At 42.7% G+C, this 22,347-nt stretch overlaps 2 protein-coding genes across 4 annotated transcripts; both read left to right on the forward strand.

The window, feature by feature from the left end:
* The first annotated feature begins 72 nt into the window (after positions 1-72).
* ccdc62 (coiled-coil domain containing 62) lies at positions 73-7,048 on the forward strand. 2 transcript variants are annotated; one of them, XM_071466427.1, is made up of 13 exons: positions 73-346; positions 461-501; positions 910-1,053; positions 1,474-1,666; positions 1,825-1,991; positions 2,498-2,599; positions 2,746-2,917; positions 3,155-3,256; positions 3,703-3,791; positions 4,359-4,459; positions 5,642-5,801; positions 6,586-6,753; positions 6,910-7,048. In XM_071466427.1, exons 1-13 carry the CDS (start codon positions 295-297, stop codon positions 6,982-6,984), a joined length of 1,566 nt encoding a protein of 521 aa, XP_071322528.1. In that variant the 5' UTR covers positions 73-294; the 3' UTR covers positions 6,985-7,048. The 2 variants fall into 2 exon arrangements, 1 of the variants encoding a protein (XP_071322528.1); XR_011686337.1 differs by lacking the exons at positions 6,586-6,753; positions 6,910-7,048 and adding an exon at positions 4,538-5,053 and having other exon boundaries at positions 5,642-5,780.
* Positions 7,049-7,765: 717 nt separating this feature from the next.
* On the forward strand, positions 7,766-21,429 carry LOC139611611 (huntingtin-interacting protein 1-related protein-like). Of its 2 annotated transcripts, none has more exons than XM_071466426.1 (33): positions 7,766-7,904; positions 8,216-8,279; positions 9,307-9,449; positions 9,567-9,623; positions 9,831-9,911; positions 10,002-10,078; positions 10,175-10,236; positions 10,991-11,131; positions 11,224-11,281; positions 11,933-12,008; positions 12,109-12,237; positions 12,345-12,467; positions 12,883-13,066; positions 13,158-13,246; positions 13,356-13,472; positions 13,558-13,659; positions 14,543-14,737; positions 14,901-15,011; positions 15,093-15,287; positions 15,428-15,575; positions 16,278-16,364; positions 16,449-16,556; positions 16,651-16,787; positions 17,022-17,132; positions 17,240-17,298; positions 17,383-17,413; positions 17,508-17,570; positions 18,143-18,243; positions 18,345-18,450; positions 18,709-18,832; positions 19,617-19,678; positions 19,779-20,399; positions 20,492-21,429. In XM_071466426.1, the coding sequence occupies exons 1-33, from the start codon at positions 7,824-7,826 to the stop codon at positions 20,525-20,527; spliced, it is 3,879 nt and encodes a 1,292-aa protein (XP_071322527.1). In that variant the 5' UTR covers positions 7,766-7,823; the 3' UTR covers positions 20,528-21,429. The 2 variants fall into 2 exon arrangements, with proteins under 2 accessions (XP_071322527.1, XP_071322526.1); XM_071466425.1 differs by having other exon boundaries at positions 12,109-12,246; positions 20,492-21,428.
* The last annotated feature ends 918 nt before the right edge of the window (positions 21,430-22,347 follow it).

Genomic DNA, 22,347 nt, shown 5'->3' on the forward strand with positions numbered 1-22,347 from the left:
AAAAAATTTGGGGAATTCAGTAAAAAAAAAAATTAAATTGAAATGAGGCGCGAATGCGAAGATGACGCAATCGTCCGATCCCAACTTCTCCACTTCGGCCATTTACGTTCAAAAAGTTGGTGAAACTCTTCGAGAAGCTAACGTTACCTAGCCGTTAGCAGGTTTCTCGATAATTTGTGATTAACTAATGACATTTAAATTAAATGTGAAGTTATCGATAAACACATTGTACAGCAGTGAAGGCGTGTTAGTGTCACGATGTGATGGACGGAAGGAGAAGACGACGCCTCTCAGATGGATGGAAGAGCTTGTGGGAAAGCATCAGCTTGTTTCCCCTCCTCACATGGTAAACATTCACAGCTGATGGTTCACGTCCTCATCGTATTTACCAACCATCCCATCAAACAGATTTATTACACAGCTTAATTTCAGTCTTTAAACACCCCCAACTTTGTTTTAGATGCTTCAGCTGAGCTCTGGCACAGCACTCCGGTTAAAAAGGTCAGTACATTTAGTTTATTTAATGTCACCACTTGTTGAATAAAAGTCTTATAACATTGCATTGTCAGATTGTAATGTCTAATTAAACAGCCCTGCATTAAATCCTCGCTTCATAAAGGTTATAAAGTTCAGTTTTGGTTGAAACAGCTTCAGACAGGTGTTGATTCACCTGTGTGATCATTTTACAGGAGGTACTTTGTTCTGCTGTTGAATCCTGTTGCTTTATACAAAGAGGTGTTGCTGTTATTTTCCTTGCAATCATGGATATGAACCTCTCTTAAAACACTTCCAACACACACTGAATATTAAATCTTATTGCAGGACTGTTTTGTTAGACTTCATTCGAGCACAGAGCACCTGTACCTAATAAACTGCCAACTGATAATAATCTATAATAACACTTTTCAGAAAAATGCCAGAGCTCCACCGGATCTCAGCCAGAGCTCTGCCCTGACCAGCTTCAGGATGGACAGCACAGCCAAACAGTGGGCCGAGCGTACCCCTCCCACCCCGGGAGACAACCCCAGTCCCCGCATCTCTCTGGGCACTGAGGTGAGATCAAATCTGGATCATAATTAGTATAATTTGGTTTGTGCATTGTTTCCCTCACATGAGATAATTTGTGATGGTCTTTTAGGGATAAGCTAGCTCCAGCATGTTTGACGCCTGAGAGTCGACTTCACTTTTGCACTTACAGACTTCTTTTAGGAAATATAAGGGTCATCGCTTTTCACATCAGCTATATCTGCCTGTAGTGCTGAAACAACTGATCACAGCAACATTAATTGGCAAATATTTTCATAATCAATTCATTATTTCAGTCATTTTTCAAACAGAAAAATGCCAAACATTCACTGGTTCACACAGCATCTCATGTGTGTATTTCAGTTTTCAGTTAATTGACTTATTGTTTCAGGTCTAAGGCTGAACTATAAATATGTTATGGTGACACTGTCTTGTGTTTTCCTGAAGTTTCCTGTGAACGACCTGAGCAGCTCCACCATCCAGAGGCAGAGGAGGGAGCTGCAGCTGCTGATGGCCGAGCTGAAGGACAGGGACAGGGAGCTGAACTCCATGGCTGCCTCCCATCATAAGCAGCTTCACGCCAGGGAACAAGACCGCCAGAGGGTGCTCACCTTGGAGCAGAGATGTACTCGCTTGGATGGTGAGGAGACAGAAACCACAAGGCTGTCTTTCTTTATTTCATACAGATTCAGTTTTTTTTTTAATTTATTTATGGATTCTGCATTTTAGCATCAAAACTGTAAATTACAAATGGATGATTGCTTTATTTATTTTATTTAATGGTTTTTCTTTGTACAGATGAGCTGCAGAAGCGTAACGAGGTGATCAGAGTCCTGACTAAACGGGTGTGGGTGGTGGAGACCAGGGAGAAGGAGGTCCAGAAGGAGCTCAGCGCAGCCCAGCAGCAGCTCTGCGAGCTCGAACAGAAGCAGCAGCACATCAGTCAGAAATGTCAAGACTTTGAGGTACAAGAGTGACTTTAATACACATGAAAAACCTGTTCACATCGTGGGGAAATAATGTGATTTTTGAGAAACCAGATTCACCTTTGTTGGTTTATTGGATTATTTTTCTTTGATCCCCCCTGTCTGTGTCTCTCAGCCCCCAGACTCCTGGTTACCACTGAAGAAATGAATGTTCAAAAACATCACATGAACAAGTGAAGTTTATATAAAATAAATGGTCAGTAATGTGAGCACTGTTGGGGACTATTTTCAGTGGCGGATTAATCCACATTTAATGCTCTAGTGAGTTTTTGTGGGACTGAGTCAGAATAAACTACAGTGTTTGTTCATGGTGATGAAGGAACATGTCACCCAGAGCAGCAGTGTGGTCCACTGATGTGTTTTTCATAATTTCTGGAAACAACGGAGCTCTATGGCACATTACATATTAAAGTGTATTGCTTTTCACACACAATAGAAAACAGCTGTGTAATGCAGGACTTAGTGTCTCTGCCTTTGTCTTTTAGGAGAAGAACCAGAGTCTCAGCTCCACGCTCATGGCTCTGTCCTCTCAGGTCGGCTCTCTGCAGGTCAGGGAGGAAGAACTGAGCTCCATGCTCAAACTCAAGGTACGATAGTCGACCAGATATTTCTTTGTGACTTTCATAAAATTGATGTTATGTTTATTTTTGTCAGTTGCAGATTAGCATTATCATTAAATTAAAGTTTTTGCTATTCTGCTGGTTGGGTAACATGATTTTTTTCTTCCCATCAGGATAAAGATGTGACTGCAGCCTCTGGTCAGATACTCGACCTCACAGGGCGCCTTCGAGACCTGGAGACGTCACTAAAGGAGAGCCGCTCACAGGAAACCAAGCTCCTGAAGGACGTGGAGGGAAATAAACACCGGTACAGAGAAGCAAGACAAGAGGTCACACACCTTAAAGGTACATGACTAAAACTTCTCATACAGCAGGTACAGGACACAGTGTGTTGTGATTAGATGAGACGAAGCCTCAAACGAAAAAGAAAAGCCGCAAATCTGCAGAATGTTCTGTTGTTTTTTTTTTTCTTGGAAAATGATGGAAACAGTCAATCGATTTTCAAAATGATTGCATTCATTCATCATTATTCCATTGATCAATAATTTAATAAAGCAGCTCTCTCTGTGTCTGATTCTGTAGAGGAGCTGCAGCAGCAGGTGACACAGAGCAGCTCTCAGAGGGAGGAGATCATCCGACTCAAACAAGAGCTCCAGCTGCTGCACACAGATGTGGCTTTGACAGGTTCATTTCACTGCACCACGTCCATCAGCTGTCACAGCTTCTGAATTAATTATTCAACTAGAAAATCAGGATATATTGTCATCATCAGTTTTATCTGTTCTAGGGTTCTATTTATGTTTACTTTCATGTGTTCATTATATTCATGATTTTAATTATACTAGGACTATCATTAACGGCAAATTTTATTATTACTTTTATGAAATGTCGTAAAATTGTGAAAAATACCAATTACAGATCTCAACATCTGACCAACTGGACCCAAAAATATTCAGCTGACAAAGATAAAAGTAGAAAATTCTCCTATTTGAAAACATTAATTGATGATCAGAGTTGATTAACGGACTCATCATTTCAGCACTAAACTAATAGATGGAGGCAGTAGATGTGAGGAGATGGTAAGAACGGTTCCTGCTGAGATAAGTGCCGCATTTGATCTTTTCCACCAGGGGGGGGCGACAACTGGAAAGACGAGCTGCTGGAACTGGCTCGCTCCAAACAGGAACGCACCATGTCTGAACTCCGCTACCTACGCCAGGTACGCTACCGAAGACATCTAGGAAAAGAACCAGCTACACTTCTGAGGTGTAATGACACAGTTGTCAGGTCTCAGCTCAGGAGATACATCTTTCCTCATTCCTGCTGCTCACACTGTCACATCGTCACAGGTGTGTTTCTGGTTTGGCAGCATACCTGAGAGTGTTCCTGCTCTTTCCCCATCATGACTGCAGCTCTGGGTCACTGCCATGTCCACTGCTTCAATTTAAACCTGCACAATATACTCACAAGAAATAAACTTTTATTTTTTAAATTAGATTACAAGGTGTTTTTAAAGACACAGTAATTAAAAAAAACTTTCACTTTCAGCGTTAAGTTTTTATTCACATGTATCAAAAACTTTAACCACATTTCCAGAAAAGCTGCAAAAAAAGTTAATTAACATGCATTTAAGTTCCAATATCAATATCAATTCTCATGTGCCATTAAACTATTGCAGAAGAAGAAGGAGCAAAATGATGACATAGTTAAAACAGAGCCAATGTGGAAAGCGTGATGGAGCATTTCTGTTTGTTTCATGTATGTAACATTAACATTTGTGTTCCAGGTGTGTGAGAATCAGAGGAACGACCTGCAGCTGCTGCAGTTAAACCTGGAGAGTGTCCGTGGAACCATGAAGGAGAAAACCAGTGCGGGGTTACGTAGCAGGTGATCAGTGTGCATCAGTCACATAATGCATGATGCGGTTTTTAAAAAATGTGTTCACTGATATTTTTGTGGCTGTAGAGGAGCTACTGTGTTGGAGTCAGGGAGCACTGAGGGGATAAGCAGAGAGGAACAGCCTTCATGCAGCCAGAGTTCAGAGCCCAGAGTAAAAGAAGCCCCCGACTCTCCCAGAACAAGAGAGAAACATGGACCACAGGAAACACACACCCAGACTCTCCACTGAAACCACTGATGTAACCATGACGCTTTCTGATCTGACCCTAAACTGCACGACAAACCCGAACTCCCCCAATCTACTCAAACGACCAAGATCAAGAGGAAATCACAGCACGTCCTCCTCCTCCTACGTACCCAGCTCTCAGTCTAAAGACAGTCAGCGAGCAGCAAACTGTGGCCAGGATCAGCTGTCTGATGAAAATCAGAGCTCAAGAAGTGAGCTCACGTCAACCGGAACGTTTACTTCACCTCCATAAGACACCAGGACCAAGCAGAGAGTCGAGGAGCAGATTAGACAGAAACTGACAGAGTTTAGTTTCAGTTCCGTCATTCGTCATTAAAGCTCCACACAGTCTAAAGGTAGATGTCCATGTGTTTGTGATTATAAAGCAGGTCTAGGTTCTATATTAATACTGTGAAAGTATCAAAGCCTCAGTCCACAGAGAAATGCACACAGCCTGTATTCAGAAACTGAGCCTTGAAACCAGCCGTCAGGACTTCTGGAACTTTGTGATGTCACAACAAAGCAGTCACAAAGTCCCACCCACCTGGACCCACCATCCAACTTTGCAGGATTTGGTGTTTACCTGAAATCTGCTGTATTTTTAATCAGTCATTCAGAAAACAGTCAGCCAATCAGAAGAGAGGCTCAGATCCTCTCCTCTGATTGGCTGACTGACCTGTTGTTACCAGAGCTCCAGAGAGAAGCCTGAGAGAGGAGATGTAAAACTACACTGAGATGGTTTTTGGTTCTTAAAACCACAAATATATCTTCTGATGGAGATCAACACTTTGAATAAAACACAGGAGAAGAGTAAATATGGGACCTTTAAATGCCTCTGTCTGCTTCTGTAGTTTAAATGTTAAACAGAGTCCAGTTCTACCAAGATTGTTAAATATTAAACACCAGAAATCATTCATGAGACGTCGTCTCTCTTTATGTCTCAGCCAGGAGGAGTTAACGTGTAACTGTCTGGAGAACCGCTCGCCTGCCTCGATCAGACTGAAGAGCTCAGGACCAGTACACGACGCCACCACTGCACCAGGACCTGGTCTGGGAGGCTCGGTGATCGACGACCTGGGGGTCTTCGCTCCACACCTGAGAGACGTGAGACAACACGGGACCTTAATGATTCATGATTAATGATTAAAGTGCTCATAATCACACAGTTTGTATCAGTATGGAGGTGTTTTTCTTTTCTTGAGAAGTTCAGTGCCACGCTCAGGTCTGTACAGGAAGTATACATTCAGTGGCCACTTTATTAGGAACACCTTTAAAATCTCATATAATCCAATACAGCAGCTCAGCCATAAACTCTCATGTTATACAAACATAATGATCCCTGTCAGAGAGGCTGTCGTTTGCACTGGTGTTGAACTGGATTAGATTATATATGAAGGTGTTTCTAATCTTTAAAGTTCACTAATTAACATGTTAATTCTTGGTTGTTTAATCTGGACAGAAACTGGCTGAGCAGTAACTTCTTTATTTTTTTGGACCTGGCCAGGCTCGCTGTTCCCTTCTCTTTCCAGTCTGAATGCTAAGCTAAGCTAACTGCCTCCTGGCTTTACAGCTGCTTCCTGTCTAACAGACAGAGCTGTGTTATCAATCTTACAATGATAATAATAAACTTTATTTGTATAGTGCTTTTCAAACACAGGATGCAGCTTAAAGTGCTTTGACAAATGTAAAAGCAGAAAGGGAGATAAGACAGGAGAGATAATTAAAAGCTAAACTTAACATGTATATTTTCAGTTTATTTAAAACGGTGTCATTGTCATTCTGCATCTTCTCATCTAAATCTCAACAAGACTCTGAAGATGCATTTTCCCAACATGTTGACTTTAACAGACTTTAACAGTTGGTTATACTGAGACTCTCCTTTAACCAGGGTGAAGAGCGTCTGTCCAGCTCTGCTCTGCAGCAGCTGGTGGATGAATTCAGCAGCTTGAGACCCCACAGCTCTTTCCACAACAGTGGCCCTGAACCCCTTTACTCCCACAAGTACCAGACCCCCCCCTACCACCACCACCACCACCCAACCACCCCGGCACACACGGTAAGAGGAGTTTCATCATCATCTTGAGCCTCTAGACCTCTTCTCTCTCTCCATTTGTGTTCTCAGGGTGTGGAATCAACATTTGGTTTAACTGTTCCACTTTTTAGTTTGGGTGTGTTCAGAAGACATAACAGCTTTATTTTTTTCTTCCAACAGGCCAGTGAGACTCCACCCAAAGCCTGCCCTCGACACTGCACCACCCAGCCGTGTGGATGGCCCCACACTGACTGAAGAACGGATCGTTTTTAGAGGAAACTTCAGTATTTACCGGAGTGACACCATGTACTGAACATTTTTATCACTGGAGTCAAAAATCAGTGTTACCACATTAAATAGACTCTTAATCTGAAACTGTGTGTACTGGGCCAAAGGTTGAACTCTACTGTCTCAGGAAAACGATGAAGTGATAAAATACAGACTGTGATGACTTTGTAAAACATTTTTTTCTGTCCCTGATCTTTCTTTTTATTTTGGTGCTTGTATATTTTCTACATGTGCATCATTTTATGTGAGTGCAGCAGAGATTTACAGAGGTGTTGTTTCCTTTTTTAACTCCTGTTTGAAGCTGTTTAAGGCCTGTATTGTGTGGAGTGGGTGAGATGTGAAACCAGTCCTACAGGGCTGTTGAGTGGTGTGTCTCTGTATTGTCTTTCCAGTTTCGCTGCCTTCACATTTGTCCTGTGACTCAGTGGAAATGTCGATAGCTGTTAATAGTTTCTACAGTTTGTAACTTCGCCATCGCGACACTGTTTTTTGATAAAATATTTTAACACAAACCTCATGTCTGTGGTATTTCACTGCCTGACAGTCGCACTTTTTAATAAACGCATCGAAGATTTAGCGATTTTTTTCCACTGTGCGTTTTTACGCAGCTTGGAGCGCTTTTACGCACAGGAGAGACGGCTTCGTTCTGCTGTGTTCAGTTGAAGGAGACATTTGTTGTTGACATGCGCACTACCCTCTGGCGCACCTTTTGTTTTAAAGAGGCTCAGGTGAGGAGCTGAGACCTGGAGCGGGACCTCTGGATTCAGACAGCCGACTTGTAGTTCGGGTGGAGAACAGTCACCGAGATGAGCAAAACAAAGAACAAAAGTGACAATAAGACGGAGAAAGCTTTGGCTGCGGAGAAGGAGCAGTTTGGTAAACAACAGGTCAGTCATTTCTTTGTTTAATAGGACAGAATTTTTTTTTTTTTTTTTTTTGCCTAAATTCCACGTATAGTTTTCTTGTTTGTGACACAGGAAACTTTTGATGACTATTTTAAGTATTTAATGTGAAGTTAAAACCAACTAAAACAAGATTCCTAAAAATTAAAAATGTCATCAGAGATGTTGATGAGCTTAAAGTAAGTTTTTAACCTGGAATGAATCCAACTCTTAATCTACAGTCTGATCTGTCTCCGCCTGATGTTGACCTGTAGGAAGTGGAGCCGTGTCTGTGTCTTCATGTCTCTTTCTTTCAGCTCCACAGCATCACCAAAGTCCTCACCTCGGCTGAAACACCGCCCAAAGAGAAATATGTGCGCAGTATCCTTTAAAAAGTGACATCCACCAACACTGGTCCTGCTTTTCAGACATGCAGGCTAAATAAATCAAACTGGGGGAAAAAACTGACAAATTGTAAATGAACTAGTTTAATCTCTGCTTAAAGAAATGTCCTCATGATGGCAGTTGTTACATGCTGGTGGTAAATGATAATGATGATAATAATGATAATAATAATAACAGTGAGAGATCCATCGTTGGCTCACACATGGTTTAATGTGCTTTAATGAGATCAGCTGAGACTGATGGGACCCTCATTAGATCTGATGGTATTTTGTTATAAACTAAAATATTGAACAAACTAAAATCTTACCTGCTGGTAAACCAGATGAAAAGTCATAGATTATGAATTTGATTATGAATTATTTATGAAAATGAACATTCATAAAATTCCACTTGGAGAGATATTTTGAGATGTTACCTTTTTTTTTGAGATATTTCTCTGCTTTTTTTACTTGAATGTTTGATTCGTAACATTAAAAAATGACAGTAACAAGAATCAAAAACATTATTTAATCATTTACACAGTCCTGTTAATGGATTTATTTGCAGATGTTCATTTTTACATTTTCTTCTTCTTGTGCCTCTTGTATGTGTCAGTTTTTCCATGAATTCCCTTTTTACTTGCTACTAACAGTTGTCTAACCAAATATCTGTCACTTCCCATCGGACTGTCTGAACAGGATTTACAGATAGAGTAGCAAACAACTTATAGGCACCTTATAAGCAAACAGATGTTGTATTATTATATTATTATTATCTGGAATTATGGGATGCTGGAGCCAATCCCAGCTGACGCTGGGCGAGGGCGGGGTACACCCTGGACAGGACTCCAGTCCATCAGGCTAAATGTCACATTTCTTTATTAATACAAGCTGCTAATAAAGGCACCAGTCTGATGTTGAATTGAGGTGATGGCCACTGACTGTCATAGGAAATATTATGGGCTGTTTCCTCAACAGTTCACCTTCTGCTTGAGTATTTTGAAGTTTCCTTGACAGCTGTGCAGATATCATCATGGGGAGTCATAAGGAGGGTGGAGCCTCCACCTTCTGGTCCTACGCCGTGAACCTGCCTCTGTCCAGCAACTCCATGATCAGCTGGAAGTTCTGCTACCTGCTGCACAAACTGCTCCGGGACGGACACAGAAATGTGAGCTGAAATCCTCCATCTCCTCCATCCTCTTCTTTTCCTTCACCTCCCCCGTCTCCACGTTTTCACCCTCACAGTGATGATGTGTAATTTCTCTTGTCTCTGTCCGACCTGCAGGTTGTGGCAGATTCTCACCGACGCTGTCGTAATGTGAAAGACATGGGCATCCTCTGGGTGAGTGGCCACCGGGATGAAGCTACAACTTATATTGTTGTGTGGAGGATTGTGAAACTGTACCTCGGGTGTTTGTGTGTGTTTTAGTGTTACTACAGTTGTGTGTCTGTCACATGTTGTCTGTTGTGAGCTGCGTGAGGAACCAAACTAATTTCCTCTCTGGATTAATGAAGTTATTCTATCTAATCTATCATTATTTATTCCCAGGGGAACTTGCATGATCGTTATGGCCACATTGTTGCCTTGTCGGCCAAATTCATCTGCCTCAAAATGGAATTTCATGCAAAGGTAACACTTTTTTATTTGTGATATGGTTTATATGACAATGTGTGACAAACTGAAAATGATTTGATGACAAAAACACACCTTCCTCCACAGCACAAGGTGATCCCAGGCAACCTGGAGGCCAGTGATGAGACTCTGGAGAGGGAAGCAGGAAGCGACATGACCAAAGTGTAAGTGTTGTACTCTGAACTCACAACTATATGCTGTGTTTCTCATTAAATATGTGGTTAAATGTGGTTCTTACTCATAGTTTTGATAAATTGTAGGTTGGACATGACGCAGGAGCTGTTGGATTACTTGGACGCTGGGCTGAAGATGGCAGAGACAGGTTAGTCCGTCAGGAGGTTTATTTTTGTTAATTCTTAAAAAGCTTTGGAAACCAGTTTGTAATGAGTTGACTTTTAAAGGATGTGGCTGGTGATATTCTCTATTTTACTACCATTAACAAATCCTCAAAAATCCAACAATATGTTAATTTATCTCTCAGTACGCTCTGAATTCTCCACCCTGTCTGTGGTTCTTTGCCTCAGGCTCTTACTGAAGATGTAAATCTTTAAAAATGGGTCATAAATATATATTTTTATGTTTTAAAAAAGGTTAATAATTAATTAAAACAGCTGGGTGCTCTAGTTTATGGCAAATGATATTCAAACAAGAGGAAATTGTACATTTGCTGGGGACTATTTTCGGTGGTGGATTAATACACAATTACTAGAACTAATAATAGTTAAGACTTTATTTGTAGAACACATTTCATGCAAATATGCAGCTCAATGAGCTTCATGAAACACGATAAAAACAAAAACATGTAGACAAACAATAACAATTAATAAAATGTTTTGATAAAATAATAGAAATGATAGATCTTTGGTTTATTTCTAAATATATGAAGGGAGTTTGCTGTTCTGAGGTGTTCCACAGTTTAGAGCCATAAGAACAGGAAGCAGTTTCCAGGAGCAGGACGGGCCAATAGTTTGGCTCACAGATGTGTTTTAATAGTTTTTTTACTGGCTCAGAGGAATACAATCAGGCTTCGGACACACACATCCTTTAATTTGCTTCCATGTTTTTCTTGTCTGAAGTTCTGCGACAGCTCGACGCCAACGGGGCCAAATCTACGACCCCGGCAGGACAGTGCAGACTGACCCCTCTGATACCGCTCATACTGGACTGCAGCTTTCTCTACCACTTCTCTGTCCGGCTGATGTTCAAGCTTCACAGCCGTGAGTGACACACACACACACACACACACACACACACACACACACACTGTGTTAGATCAAGTCTTCAACTCACCTCATCCTCTGCTTCACAGGCATCTCTCCAGATGTTCTCCTCGGACATCGAGAGCGGTTCCGTGATCTGTTTATGAGGTAGGTTATGAGTGAACGTGTGAATGAATGAATGAATGAATGAATTCTGTTTTTATCATTGTGTCATGCCCTCACAAGAGAGCTGTGTGTAAATTTCCAAACAACAGAGGAAATCCAGTAATGGAGAAGTAACTTAAACATGTTTCACAATCAAATCCTCCGATCATCATCGTCGACAACAGAATTTAGAAATCACAGACACAAACATATATTAATCAGAATAAATATGAATTAAAACATTGATCTCGCCTTCTTTTCTAAAAGTCTGAGACAAAATAGAAAATTTAAACAACAGTTGCAGTTTTTGATCATCTGTACATCAGAATATTTCAGGGTTTTTTTGAGCCATTTCGAGGAACATTAACTCTTTTATATCAAAGTTATAGTTTGTACAGTACAAAAGAAAATGGGTCTCACCCAGAGGAAGAAAACCAGCTCTTAACTGTGCAACTAAAGATGTTTGGCTTCTATATAAACAACAGCAGAGATTCCTGTAGACATAGAGCAGATCCACCTCCTCAGAAACTGAGTGAAGCGCTTCTGCTCATGAAGAACTGTGTGATTTACTCCCCGTGAACACAGTGTGTTTGTATTATTATCAGGCATCGACACTCTTGTGTGTCTCCAATGAGATCTGTGTTTTGTCTGCAGCCTGACTCAGTTCTTCGACAGAGCCAGAGAGATGGAGTTCTTCAAAAGTATCATCCAGATCCCAGACCTCCCAGACGTAAGTAACAGGTCGGGAGTTTCCACATGTGCATCAATCAGTTGTTGTTTTGTGGTTTTCAGTGATGCACAGGTGTGTTCGGTTTATTATGACCCTGCAGGCTCCTCCAAACTTCCTCCGTGCCGCTGCCTTGGGTGAGTATAAAAAGCCAGTGGTGGTGATGCCCAATGAGGAGCGTCAGGAGGAGGAGGAGGCAGAGCCACAGCCGGAGTTCAGGGAACCAACACAGGTACCACAGGTGTGACTACATGTCAGGTCAAAAGATGAATAAAATTGAAGTTTCCCACTTGTTTGTCTGGTGTTATGGCTGACATGTGGTTTCTCCTCCTGGCGCAGTACTACCTGCTCAGCCAGATGGGAGCAGCCGACGCCTCATTGGAGCAGAGAGACACGGAGAATGAGAGCATGAGGAGGGAGCTGGAGGTGCTCAAACCTGAGCTACAGCTCATCAAGAGCGAGGTACAGACGGTTTCTTTCAACAAAATCAGGACAACTGCAAAGCATGAAGTTGCCAGGAATTCAGGGAGTTCGCTGAGGGCTGCAGCTTCAGCGTTTTTAGCCTTTATTTGTCGACATGTTGTCAGATGGATCGCAAATCGCTCCCTGGATGCAGAGAAGTTCTGCAGCTATAAGGAGCGTTTTTTTGTTGTTGTTTTTTTCTATCATTAAACAGACTTATGGGTATTAACTCACTCTGGACTTCAGAGGTAATAATGTCTTCAGAAAGTGTCATTAATAAGAAAATACAAAACACAACACAGCTGTGTGACGTCGTCTGTAGGAATCCGACCGAGCACTTTCCTCCATCTCCTGTTGCTTCCTGCACATTTCCTATTTAAATGCCCCCCGCCCACCTTACTCCTCCTGTCCTCAGGCTCAGAGGTGTGTGACGGAGTTAAAGGCTCAGGTGAATCGTCTGGAGGCTGAGGTGGAGGAGCAGCGCACCCACAAACAGATGGCGATGGTGGAGAACGAACACCTGCGGATGGAGGTGGATGCCTTACGCAGCGCTAACGTCGCCAACGTCGGGGCACAGATCGGATTCAAGGAGGCAGACAGTGAGTGTGCAGCTTTGTGTAGAGTGCAGGTGAATGAGCCGCATGAATACAGCCAAACCTCCTCATCTTCATCTTCGTCGTGTCTGCACAGGTCGAGCTCAGGCTGCAGAGCTTCGTTTCAGTCAGCTCAAAGAGAGGCACGCGGAGCTGGTGACCAGTCACGCTGACTTAATGAAGAAGGTAAAGGGACATTTTTGGGAAACGGTTTCTTCTCCTCTCAAAAGAACTTTCACCAACAGGTTCCCTCCAAAGTTGTGTAACTTGTTGTTATTTGTGTGTCTGTGAGCAGAACGCAGAAACAGTGAAGCTGCTGTCCATTTCGAAACAAGACCAGGACGATTTCCTGAGAGCCAGGAGACAGCTGGAGAGCGAGCTGGAAAATCTCCGGCAGGACAAGAGAAACACGGTGAGGCCTCAGTGCAGCTCGCACGCCTCCTGTTATCATCACAGACTCTAAATGAATACTGAATCAGTGTCTCCTCCTCAACCAGGTGAATCAGCAACAGCAGGAGGTCGAGCGCCTGAACAAAGAGCTGCTGGAGCAACGGGCAGAGCTGGCCCTGCTCCGCAGCATGCTGGAAAACAAAGAGATGGTGAGACTGAGTCCACAACACCCACACAGTTCTATTCAGGGCCCAGACTCTGAAAACAGCAAACCCTCTGGCGCCACCACCAGGCAAAAGTTTCACATTATATTTACACACAGTTCACACAGTATTGACAGTTTCACTTCTGAGAACATGCAGGTCACTTTCAGCCAATTCTGACATCATTTTCTTCTTCTACAAACTTAATTCAGTCGTTTCCAGCACTTTTTTGGTGTCGACTAAAATGTGTCTTATCAAGTAATAAAAATGAGCTCATGCATGGTCAGATTCTCCTTATTTACTTTACTTAAATCATATGTTTGATCATTTTAGACAATTTCAAAGCTTGTGTGTTGTATTGTTACTGTTCAGGCCTGGAATTTAACACCATCCCACAGCTGACCAACATCCAGCTCAGCTGATGCAAGAGGTCAATTCCTGCTTGTTATATTATAACCAGGCCAAAATGAGCCTCAGGCCACCAGGAAATGTCCCGCTTCCCATGAGAGGCTGTCTGCCACTGCTACTGCCTTCATTAGACCTAATCAAGATAATTATACCTTTAATTTAATCTACTTGACATAAACAACATGATACTGGTTCAGTGAAACTTTCATCAAACAACCACAGACTCTTTATAATCAGCTGATGAAATAAATGTGGATATAATTTAAATTTCATTTCTCATTCACCCTGTTTTTATCATTAGTCCATTCAAACCATGATGTTACTCATAGTGTGACTAGATATGAGGAACATTCAACTTATTATCCAGGATATTCAGTTCAAAACCATAAGTTTACAGGTTACAGCATGTTTACAGAAACTGATGACGAGTCACAGTGCAGGAGAGTTTAATGGACATATTTCCTGTGTCCTTTATCTGCAGGAGGGATCCCAGGCGAGCAGCAGCCTGGCAGCTCTGCAGGCGGAGCGGGACCTGCTGCTGCGCTCTGCCAGGGAGAGGGACGCCGAGCTGTCCTCGCTGAGACAACAGGCGCAGCAGCAGCAGAGCTCCCTGGACCTGGACAGAGACAGATACAACAGGGAGCTGGAGGCGCTGAGGGCTCAGCTGCAGCAGCAGGTGACGACAGACTGACGACTGAGCGACGTCTCTTTAATACTGTGGACGATTTCATGTGTCTTTTTATGCTGCATTGGAAGCACTGCTCTTTGTTTGAAAAGTGCTGCACAGAGAGCTATGAATTATTGGTGATGTACCTGCTCATATCTGGGTTTTTTCACAGCTCGCCATCAATGCAGAGCAGAAGTTAGAGATCGACCGGCTGAGACGAGAGCTGGACTCCACACGAGCAGAGCTGACACGTGCAAACAGCGCCCTGCAGAGCAAAGAAATGGTAGCAGTAACTTACATCAAGTCCTCTTGACTGGAGATGAAGCCTCAGCAGTAACACACCTGTACGCCTGTTGTTCCTCAGAGCGGCACCCAGCTGAGCAGCACACTCGCAGGCCTGCAGGCAGAGAGGGAGGGGCTGCTCCGGTCAATGCGGGAGCAGGAGGCTGAGCTAAACTCCCTCAGACAACAAGCTCAGCTCCACCACAGCTCCCTGGAGCAGGAGAGGCAGCGCAGCAGCATGGAGCTGGGGAGCCTGCACGCCCAGCTACAGCAGCAGGTGCTGTGCTGTGTTCAAGACTGTGTGGTGAGGCTGTTCTCTTAGTGGGTAGTTGCTGATGAGTTCCTGTGTGTGTGTGTGTGTGTGTGTGTGTGTGTGTGTGTGTGTGTGTGTGTGTGTGTGTGTGTGTGTGAGAACAGGCCTGCCGTGAAGGCGAGCTGGCCCAGAAGCTGCAGGATGAGCAGTTCTGTCTGCTGCAGTGTGCTGTGGTGGAGGCCGAGGGCATCATACTGGACGCTGTGGCCAAACTGGACGACCCCATTCACGTCCGCTGCATCAGCTCACCTGGTACAGACGCTTCCACCACTTAAACTAAATACGATCAACAGCCTATAAAATATTTGAATTCTCACAGTGACACACAGAAGAAAGAGAAAACAGCACAAACACAGAACATCTGAAGAAAACATTGATTCTAATGATGATAACAAACAGATCAATAATCCAGTGAACAACAACATCAACAACACATTATAAGACAAAAAGACATTCAGTTCACAACCATATAAATCCTGACACTTGACAAATATTAATCATGATGTATTTGATAATTACTTTCATTTGATAATTAGACCAATAATTATGGTTTGTAACACATTATAATATAGTTGTAAGCACATATATGGGTATTTGTTTGTGTTTATTAATGTACAGTAACGTCTCTTCTTTTATATTATTATAAATTATTATATAACTGTTTTACTACATTATCATTGTCTGTTTATATACCAGCATTTAGTTATGAGTTCACAGGAGGAGTTATAGTTGTAGATTAATATATTATCAAACAGTCAAAATGTCTTAATATCTGCTTATATTACAGTGTGTTAGAGACTATTTATTAATCATTTCTACGCTGCTTATGCTAAAACAGAGGCGGTTAAAATAAAATGCTCCCATTAACTCCCCTGTAATTAGTCATTCTTAGTCCCTCTCTTGTGATTTTGCTTTTCCGTACCATCTCTCAGCAGTTCTCCGTCTGTGTTTCAGATTATCTGGTGAACCGAGCTGAAATCACTCTGGCCTCTATTGACAAAATGCAGCAGAGCCACGTGGTCTACCTGGGGAACAGGAACGGTGAGTGAGGGCTGGTGTGTGTGTCCTGGTGTGGAGACGTGTGTTTTCGTCAGTGTATCTGATGCTCCTCTGTTCTTTTCGTAGATGCCAGCGGTTTGCTGAGAGCGGTCACACAGTTTTCCCACCTCGCTGCCGACACGATCGTCAACGGAGCGGCGACGTCACACTCTGCTCCCACCGACCAGGCCGACCGTGAGAGAGACACACCGTAACTGCCAGTGACACACACTGAATGAAAACACACACACACACACTCAGTAAACGCTGCTTCCTGTTTGTCGTGCAGGTTTAACCGACAGCTGCCGGGACTGTGCGAACAACTGTCTTCAGTTTCTGAAGGATCTGAAGCTTCAGGCCAGTTTACAGAGAGCGGACCCCACTGCCATTCGCTACACTGTCCAACGCATCCTCGCCATGGGACAGGTGGGACACAGTTTATCTTTGTCTGAGAGTCTACAGCCATAATGGAGGCTCTGTTACATCATCTCTCTTTCCTCTCTCTCTCTTTATTTCACCCATATCTAATGAATTTCCACCTGCATCGTGCCCATAAATTAAAATATATATGTTTTTTTACCTGTTACCGACATGTTTCTGGTGTAAGTCTCTTCCTGTCAAAGCGCTCGCTCTGACGCTGTGACTGTGTGTCTTGTTTAGGATTTGCGTCCAAAAGGGCAGGATGTGCTGAAAGAGGAGCTGGGCAGCATGGTGGACAAAGAGATGATCGCCACATCCACCGCCATCGAGGAGGCTGTGCTGCGAATGGACGTAAGGACACACACACACACACACACACACAAACACACACACACACACACACACACATCAGAAACCAGGTGATGCTTCACATTTCTGCTTCAATGTTTGTGTCACAGGAGATAATGAATCAGGCCAAGAGAGACACTACGGGTGTGAAGCTGGAGGTGAACCAGAGGTAAGAGGAAACTGTGTCTTAACTCTCTCTCCTTCATTATTTTTATTTGCAATCTGTGATTTGTTTTCCTCTGTTTCCTCACAGTATCCTGGGATCCTGTTCAGACCTGATGAGGGTAAAAACTCTGTCTGGTTTCAAATCATTTTCTCTGAACTCATCATTCATTTTCATTCATTTCCATTGTTTCTCCTCTGCCCGCTCCTCTCCAGGCCGTTCATATGCTGGTGACAGCTGCTACTGACTTACAGAAGGACATTGTGGAAGGAGGCAGGGTGAGTTACACACCTTCACCTTCACACAAGTGACATTTAAGAGCCAGTGCAGGAGTAAAAAAGTAAAAAAGCAGCTCTCAAGTGACCAATCAGAAGCAAGGATTTAACCCAAATGATGTGATTATATCAATTATGTTATTCTGCAAAAACATCTGTAACTGTAAATTTCCTTTAAAAAAAGTAAATTTTATTTGAATGAAAGTCTCCATATATCTATATATTGAAATAATATTTTATACATTTTCTTGTGGAAATTAAGATGATTTAAGAGTTAATTTTCAATGAAATGGTTTAAAATTCCTGAAATACTCTGGTGCACGGATCAAACACTGGAACAGTTGTTTACTTCTGATGTGACTTTCTGCTGCTCATCTGGGCCCAGGTCACATTCACTAATTAATCATATTACTAGAAATTATTGTTATTATAATAATGATACAGAATCAAATAAAATGGAATATAAATGCCAATAAATTCATGCCCTTAATAAACAACTGGAGGCTTTATTGTCCACATTGGTTTTCCCTCATTCTTTGATTTGGATGTGTAAAGTGGAATTGTCCTCTCTGCAGGGAGCAGCGTCTGTTACTGAATTTTACGCCAAAAACTCTCGTTGGACAGAAGGACTCATCTCTGCCTCTAAGGCCGTGGGCTGGGGCGCCACGCAGCTGCTGTAAGCGCCAACAACCAATCAATACAAACACGTATATTATTAGACTTCTGCTGAATGTCAGTAATGAAATTGAACTTGTGTGATTGCGTGTTTGCTGTCAGAGACTCAGCTGACCGGGTTGTGGGTGAAAATGGGACGTACGAGGAGCTCATCGCCTGTTCACACGAGATCGCCGCCAGCACTGCTCAGCTGGTCGCTGCCTCGAAGGTACAGTCTCACCTCAAAACCCTCGCCCAGATGGTTTGTGAATCAGCCTGTGGAACGAGGTTGTTATGAGCGATTCCTGGTGCTGTGTGTACTGTATATTTGTTCAGCCAGCAGAGAGCATGACAGTCGCACAATGTGCACTCAAGTACTGCAGTGTTGTTTTGAGGTACTTGCATATTTCCAGTTTATACAACTCTAAACTCCACAAGCTGCCTGTACCTGGTTAAATGTTGCTGATGTGATTTATGGTCCTTTCAGGTGAAGGCCGAACGCAACAACAAGAAGCTGTGCACGCTGCAGCAGGCCTCGCGACATGTAAACGACATGGCTGCCGTGGTCGTCACCTCCACCAAACACGGGCAGCAGCAGATCTCTGACCAGGGTGAGAGAAGGAAGCAGATATTTCACAATTCTAGCGACAGTTCATCCTGAAGGGATCATGAATGTCTGAACTAAAGTTCATAATAATCCATCCATAACAATCCAATATATATTGACACATCTCACTGAAAAACACAACTGTCCAACTCATGGTCAGAGGATCAACAAAAATTGACTGGATTCATCCTCTGGGGAACATTAGAGTCTGTAGAAAATGTCATGGCAATTGATCCAGTAGCTGAGTGTGATTACAGCAGCTTTAAAGGTCCCACATTAACTCTTCTCCTGTGTTTTATCTGAAGTGTTGATCTCCATCAGAAGATATATTTGTGGTTTTAAGAACCAAAAACCATCTCAGTGTAGTTTTACATCTCCTCTCTCAGGCTTCTCTCTGGAGCTCTAGTGACAACAGGTCAGTCAGCCAATCAGAGGAGAGAGGATCTGAGCCTCTCTTCTGATTGGCTGACTGTTTTCTGAGTAATCGAATAAAAATATAACAGATTTCAGGTAAACACTCAGAGAAACCAAATCCTGCAAAGTTGGATGGTGGGTCCAGGTGGGTGGGACTTTGTGACTGCTTTGTTGTGACATCACAAAGTTCCAGGAGTCCTGACGGCTGGTTTTAAGGCTCAGTTTCTGAATACAGGCTGTGTGCATTTCTCTGTGGACTGAGGCTTTGATACTTTCACAGTATTAATATAGAACCTAGACCTGCTTTATAATCACAAACACATGGACATCTACCTTTAGACTGTGTGGGACCTTTAACCCTGATGTCTTCACAGGTACAATGGACTTCTCTGGCATGTCTCTGATCAAGCTGAAAAAGGAAGAAATGGAAGCTCAGGTGAGGCTCGTCATGTCCCAGCATTCACCGTCTCATTCTGTCCGTCAGTCTGTTGATTGTCTGTCGCTGACGAGGACGCTCCTCCCTCTGAATCTCTCAGGTGAAGGTGCTGCAGCTGGAGAGCCAGCTGGAGCAGGAGCGCGTCCGTCTGGGGGAGCTGAGGAAGAGGCACTATGAGCTCGGCGACTCTGGGGGTGACGCAGAGGACGCGTCTGAGAGCTTTCCACCGCCGCCGCCGCCCACTCTGCTGGACTCCACTCCAGTACCTCAGTCCTCACAAACACAGCCTTACCTAAACACCCAGAGCTTCCCATCAACCAATCCGTTCGCTCCAACTCAAACACAATCCTTCTCGCTGCCTCAGTCTTACACGGTGACAAACACCTACTCGCAGCCCCAAACCTACACACCCTCTCAGACCTACACACCCTCTCAGACCTACACACCCTCTCAGACCTACACACCCTCACAAACCTACACACCCTCTCAGCCCTACACCCCAACTCAGCCTTACACCCCAACTCAGCCTTACACACCAGCTCAGGCCTACACACCGAACCCAACACAAAGTTACAAAAAACCTCAGTCTTTCTCGCCGTCACAGCCGTCGTCTGGCCTCTCCCAGCCCCAGACGACCCCTCAGAACAACACTGAGACCACCAAGCTGTCCTTGAAGAAACCAAATATCTTTACCAAATCTGGAAACCTGCTGAAGAACGCGGTAAGTTCTGACCCTCCTATTCATATCGTGCACGATAAGTGGATAATCTGAGTACACGACGTTAACATGAGTCGTTTCTTTTCTAATTACAGTTCAAACGAGGCGAAACTGGAACAGGGGAGTCCTGAAGCGTGACTGAAAAAGAAAATAAATGTCCTTTAATATGTTGAAAACTATGTTGGCTATGTAAAAAGTTACAGCAGTTTAAAGGCAGTTTAAGTGACACATACAACTGTTTGTGTTTTATATCAGTTACAGTAAATGAGCAAATGAAACCACAATATTTTATTGTATTTTCCAACTTACCTTCTTCTTCTTCGGTGTGTTTGGACCAATCACACGCCTCCCTGATAAAAATTTTAATCTAAATATCTTAAGTGCCTAAAACTTTTTTGCTAAAAGTTTCTTCTCTTTTTGAATTTGCAAGAAAGGAATTGTTACACACCTCAGATATAAATTCACTGATCTCATGAAATATACATATAAAGTAGTTTTAAGCTGCATGAATAAGGACATTTTAAATGTTTATAAATGTCAACAGCTTGAACTGCAGGTTTGAACCATTATTAGTATATGTAGTATTTATTCTGTTTTGCATCTGTGTCAGATACACAAGACACGCACAATAAAGAACAAAAACACAAACACAATGTGTAATTTCTTCCATAGATGGTGTCAATGAATGATTTACAATAAAACACTGTTCAAAATATATATTGTGTAATACAGTAAATATATAACACATCTACAATCATAAAATATATTTAAAATTACATTATTGGGAAATACAAAGCATTTATTGATTACATTTTCATTAATACCTCTTAACTCTGAGTAACATCTGAGTAAATCTGGTGATGAAGGCCATGAAATGCAGCTGAAAGCTCTACAGTGGAAGTGGCCTTGAGTTTAAGACTTAATGTCAAACTGAACTGAACCTTGAAGCTCAACAGCGGTGAGCCCTGTGGATGATGTTACACTCATATCAACAGTTAATAAATGTTTTATACAGCCGTGATACAACTTACTGTGTTTTCACTTATTCATTATGTGTTCGTGCCCCATGCTTCATATGAGCTGCTGACAAATACATGAATAGTAAACACTTACATGTGTTTACAGCTACATCATGTTGTGTGTGCACTGATTATAAACACTAGTATAGGCAGGTTAAAGAAAGTGCTGGCCTGCTCTGGTGCTCTGAGGAGGACAGGTGTTGTGTTACAGACCTGCACTGTGTCAGTCAGAACCAGTGAAGGTCTTCAGGCTGAAATAAATTCTCACAGCGACCTCATCTGTCTGTTATTTCTGTCATGCGCAATACAAACTGCAATCTCACCACCATGGAAGTGGCCACTGTAGATTCCCATTGGAACCAAAGAGGAAGAGGTCTGTCAAGCTAGAAAAAGGAAGGTGAAAAAATACCGGAATTAAATAATATTTCCTTCAAAATAAAAGCGCAGACCCCCCCCAAGTTGATCCGTAAAAGATACTAATCTTGAGACTGTTGGGCTTAACAAGCCAAAAAGGCAGGTAGGGAGCTGCTGGTCACTGTTCATAGTTCAGCCTAGAGAGGATTAGAGGTAATCGCGTTGTTATGAAATATAAAATTCACTTAGGAAGGAAGAAAAAAGGAAAAAGACAAGGAGATTTGTATTTAACACATGATGGATGTTCTTCCTGTATCTTTCCTGTATCTTCAGCAACTTATCTTTTTGCAGTTTTAAAGAAAAAGCTGTTCTTTCCTTCTTGAAGATATCATAGGTAATGTCAGTCCAGTCATCACTTGTAGGTTTTTCTTGTTTTAGCCACTTACAGCCGAGGATCTCGATCAGGTATCTGACCTCAGCGGCCACAGTTTTTGAAGGCAGAGCTCCCACACTTAGTGTCAGCCTGGAAACCTTTTACAAAACCTCATGAACTTCCTGTCACAATGGGCTTAATATTG

Source organism: Trachinotus anak, unplaced genomic scaffold (genome assembly GCF_046630095.1).
Source record: "Trachinotus anak isolate AG129_WGS33_773 ecotype Australia unplaced genomic scaffold, CSIRO_AGI_Tana_v1 ptg000028l, whole genome shotgun sequence".
Classification (NCBI taxonomy): domain Eukaryota; kingdom Metazoa; phylum Chordata; class Actinopteri; order Carangiformes; family Carangidae; genus Trachinotus; species Trachinotus anak.

Coding starts and splice junctions, on each gene's coding strand:
- ccdc62 (XM_071466427.1), top strand. CDS start 295: ATGGATGGAAGAGCTTGTGGGAAAGCATCAGCTTGTTTCCCCTCCTCA. Junction 3,257..3,702: donor CACAGATGTGGCTTTGACAG/GTTCATTTCACT, acceptor CTTTTCCACCAG/GGGGGGGCGACAACTGGAAA. Junction 5,802..6,585: donor TCGCTCCACACCTGAGAGAC/GTGAGACAACAC, acceptor TCCTTTAACCAG/GGTGAAGAGCGTCTGTCCAG.
- LOC139611611 (XM_071466425.1), top strand. CDS start 7,824: ATGAGCAAAACAAAGAACAAAAGTGACAATAAGACGGAGAAAGCTTTG. Junction 7,905..8,215: donor AGCAGTTTGGTAAACAACAG/GTCAGTCATTTC, acceptor TCTTTCTTTCAG/CTCCACAGCATCACCAAAGT. Junction 15,012..15,092: donor CCCTGCAGAGCAAAGAAATG/GTAGCAGTAACT, acceptor GTTGTTCCTCAG/AGCGGCACCCAGCTGAGCAG.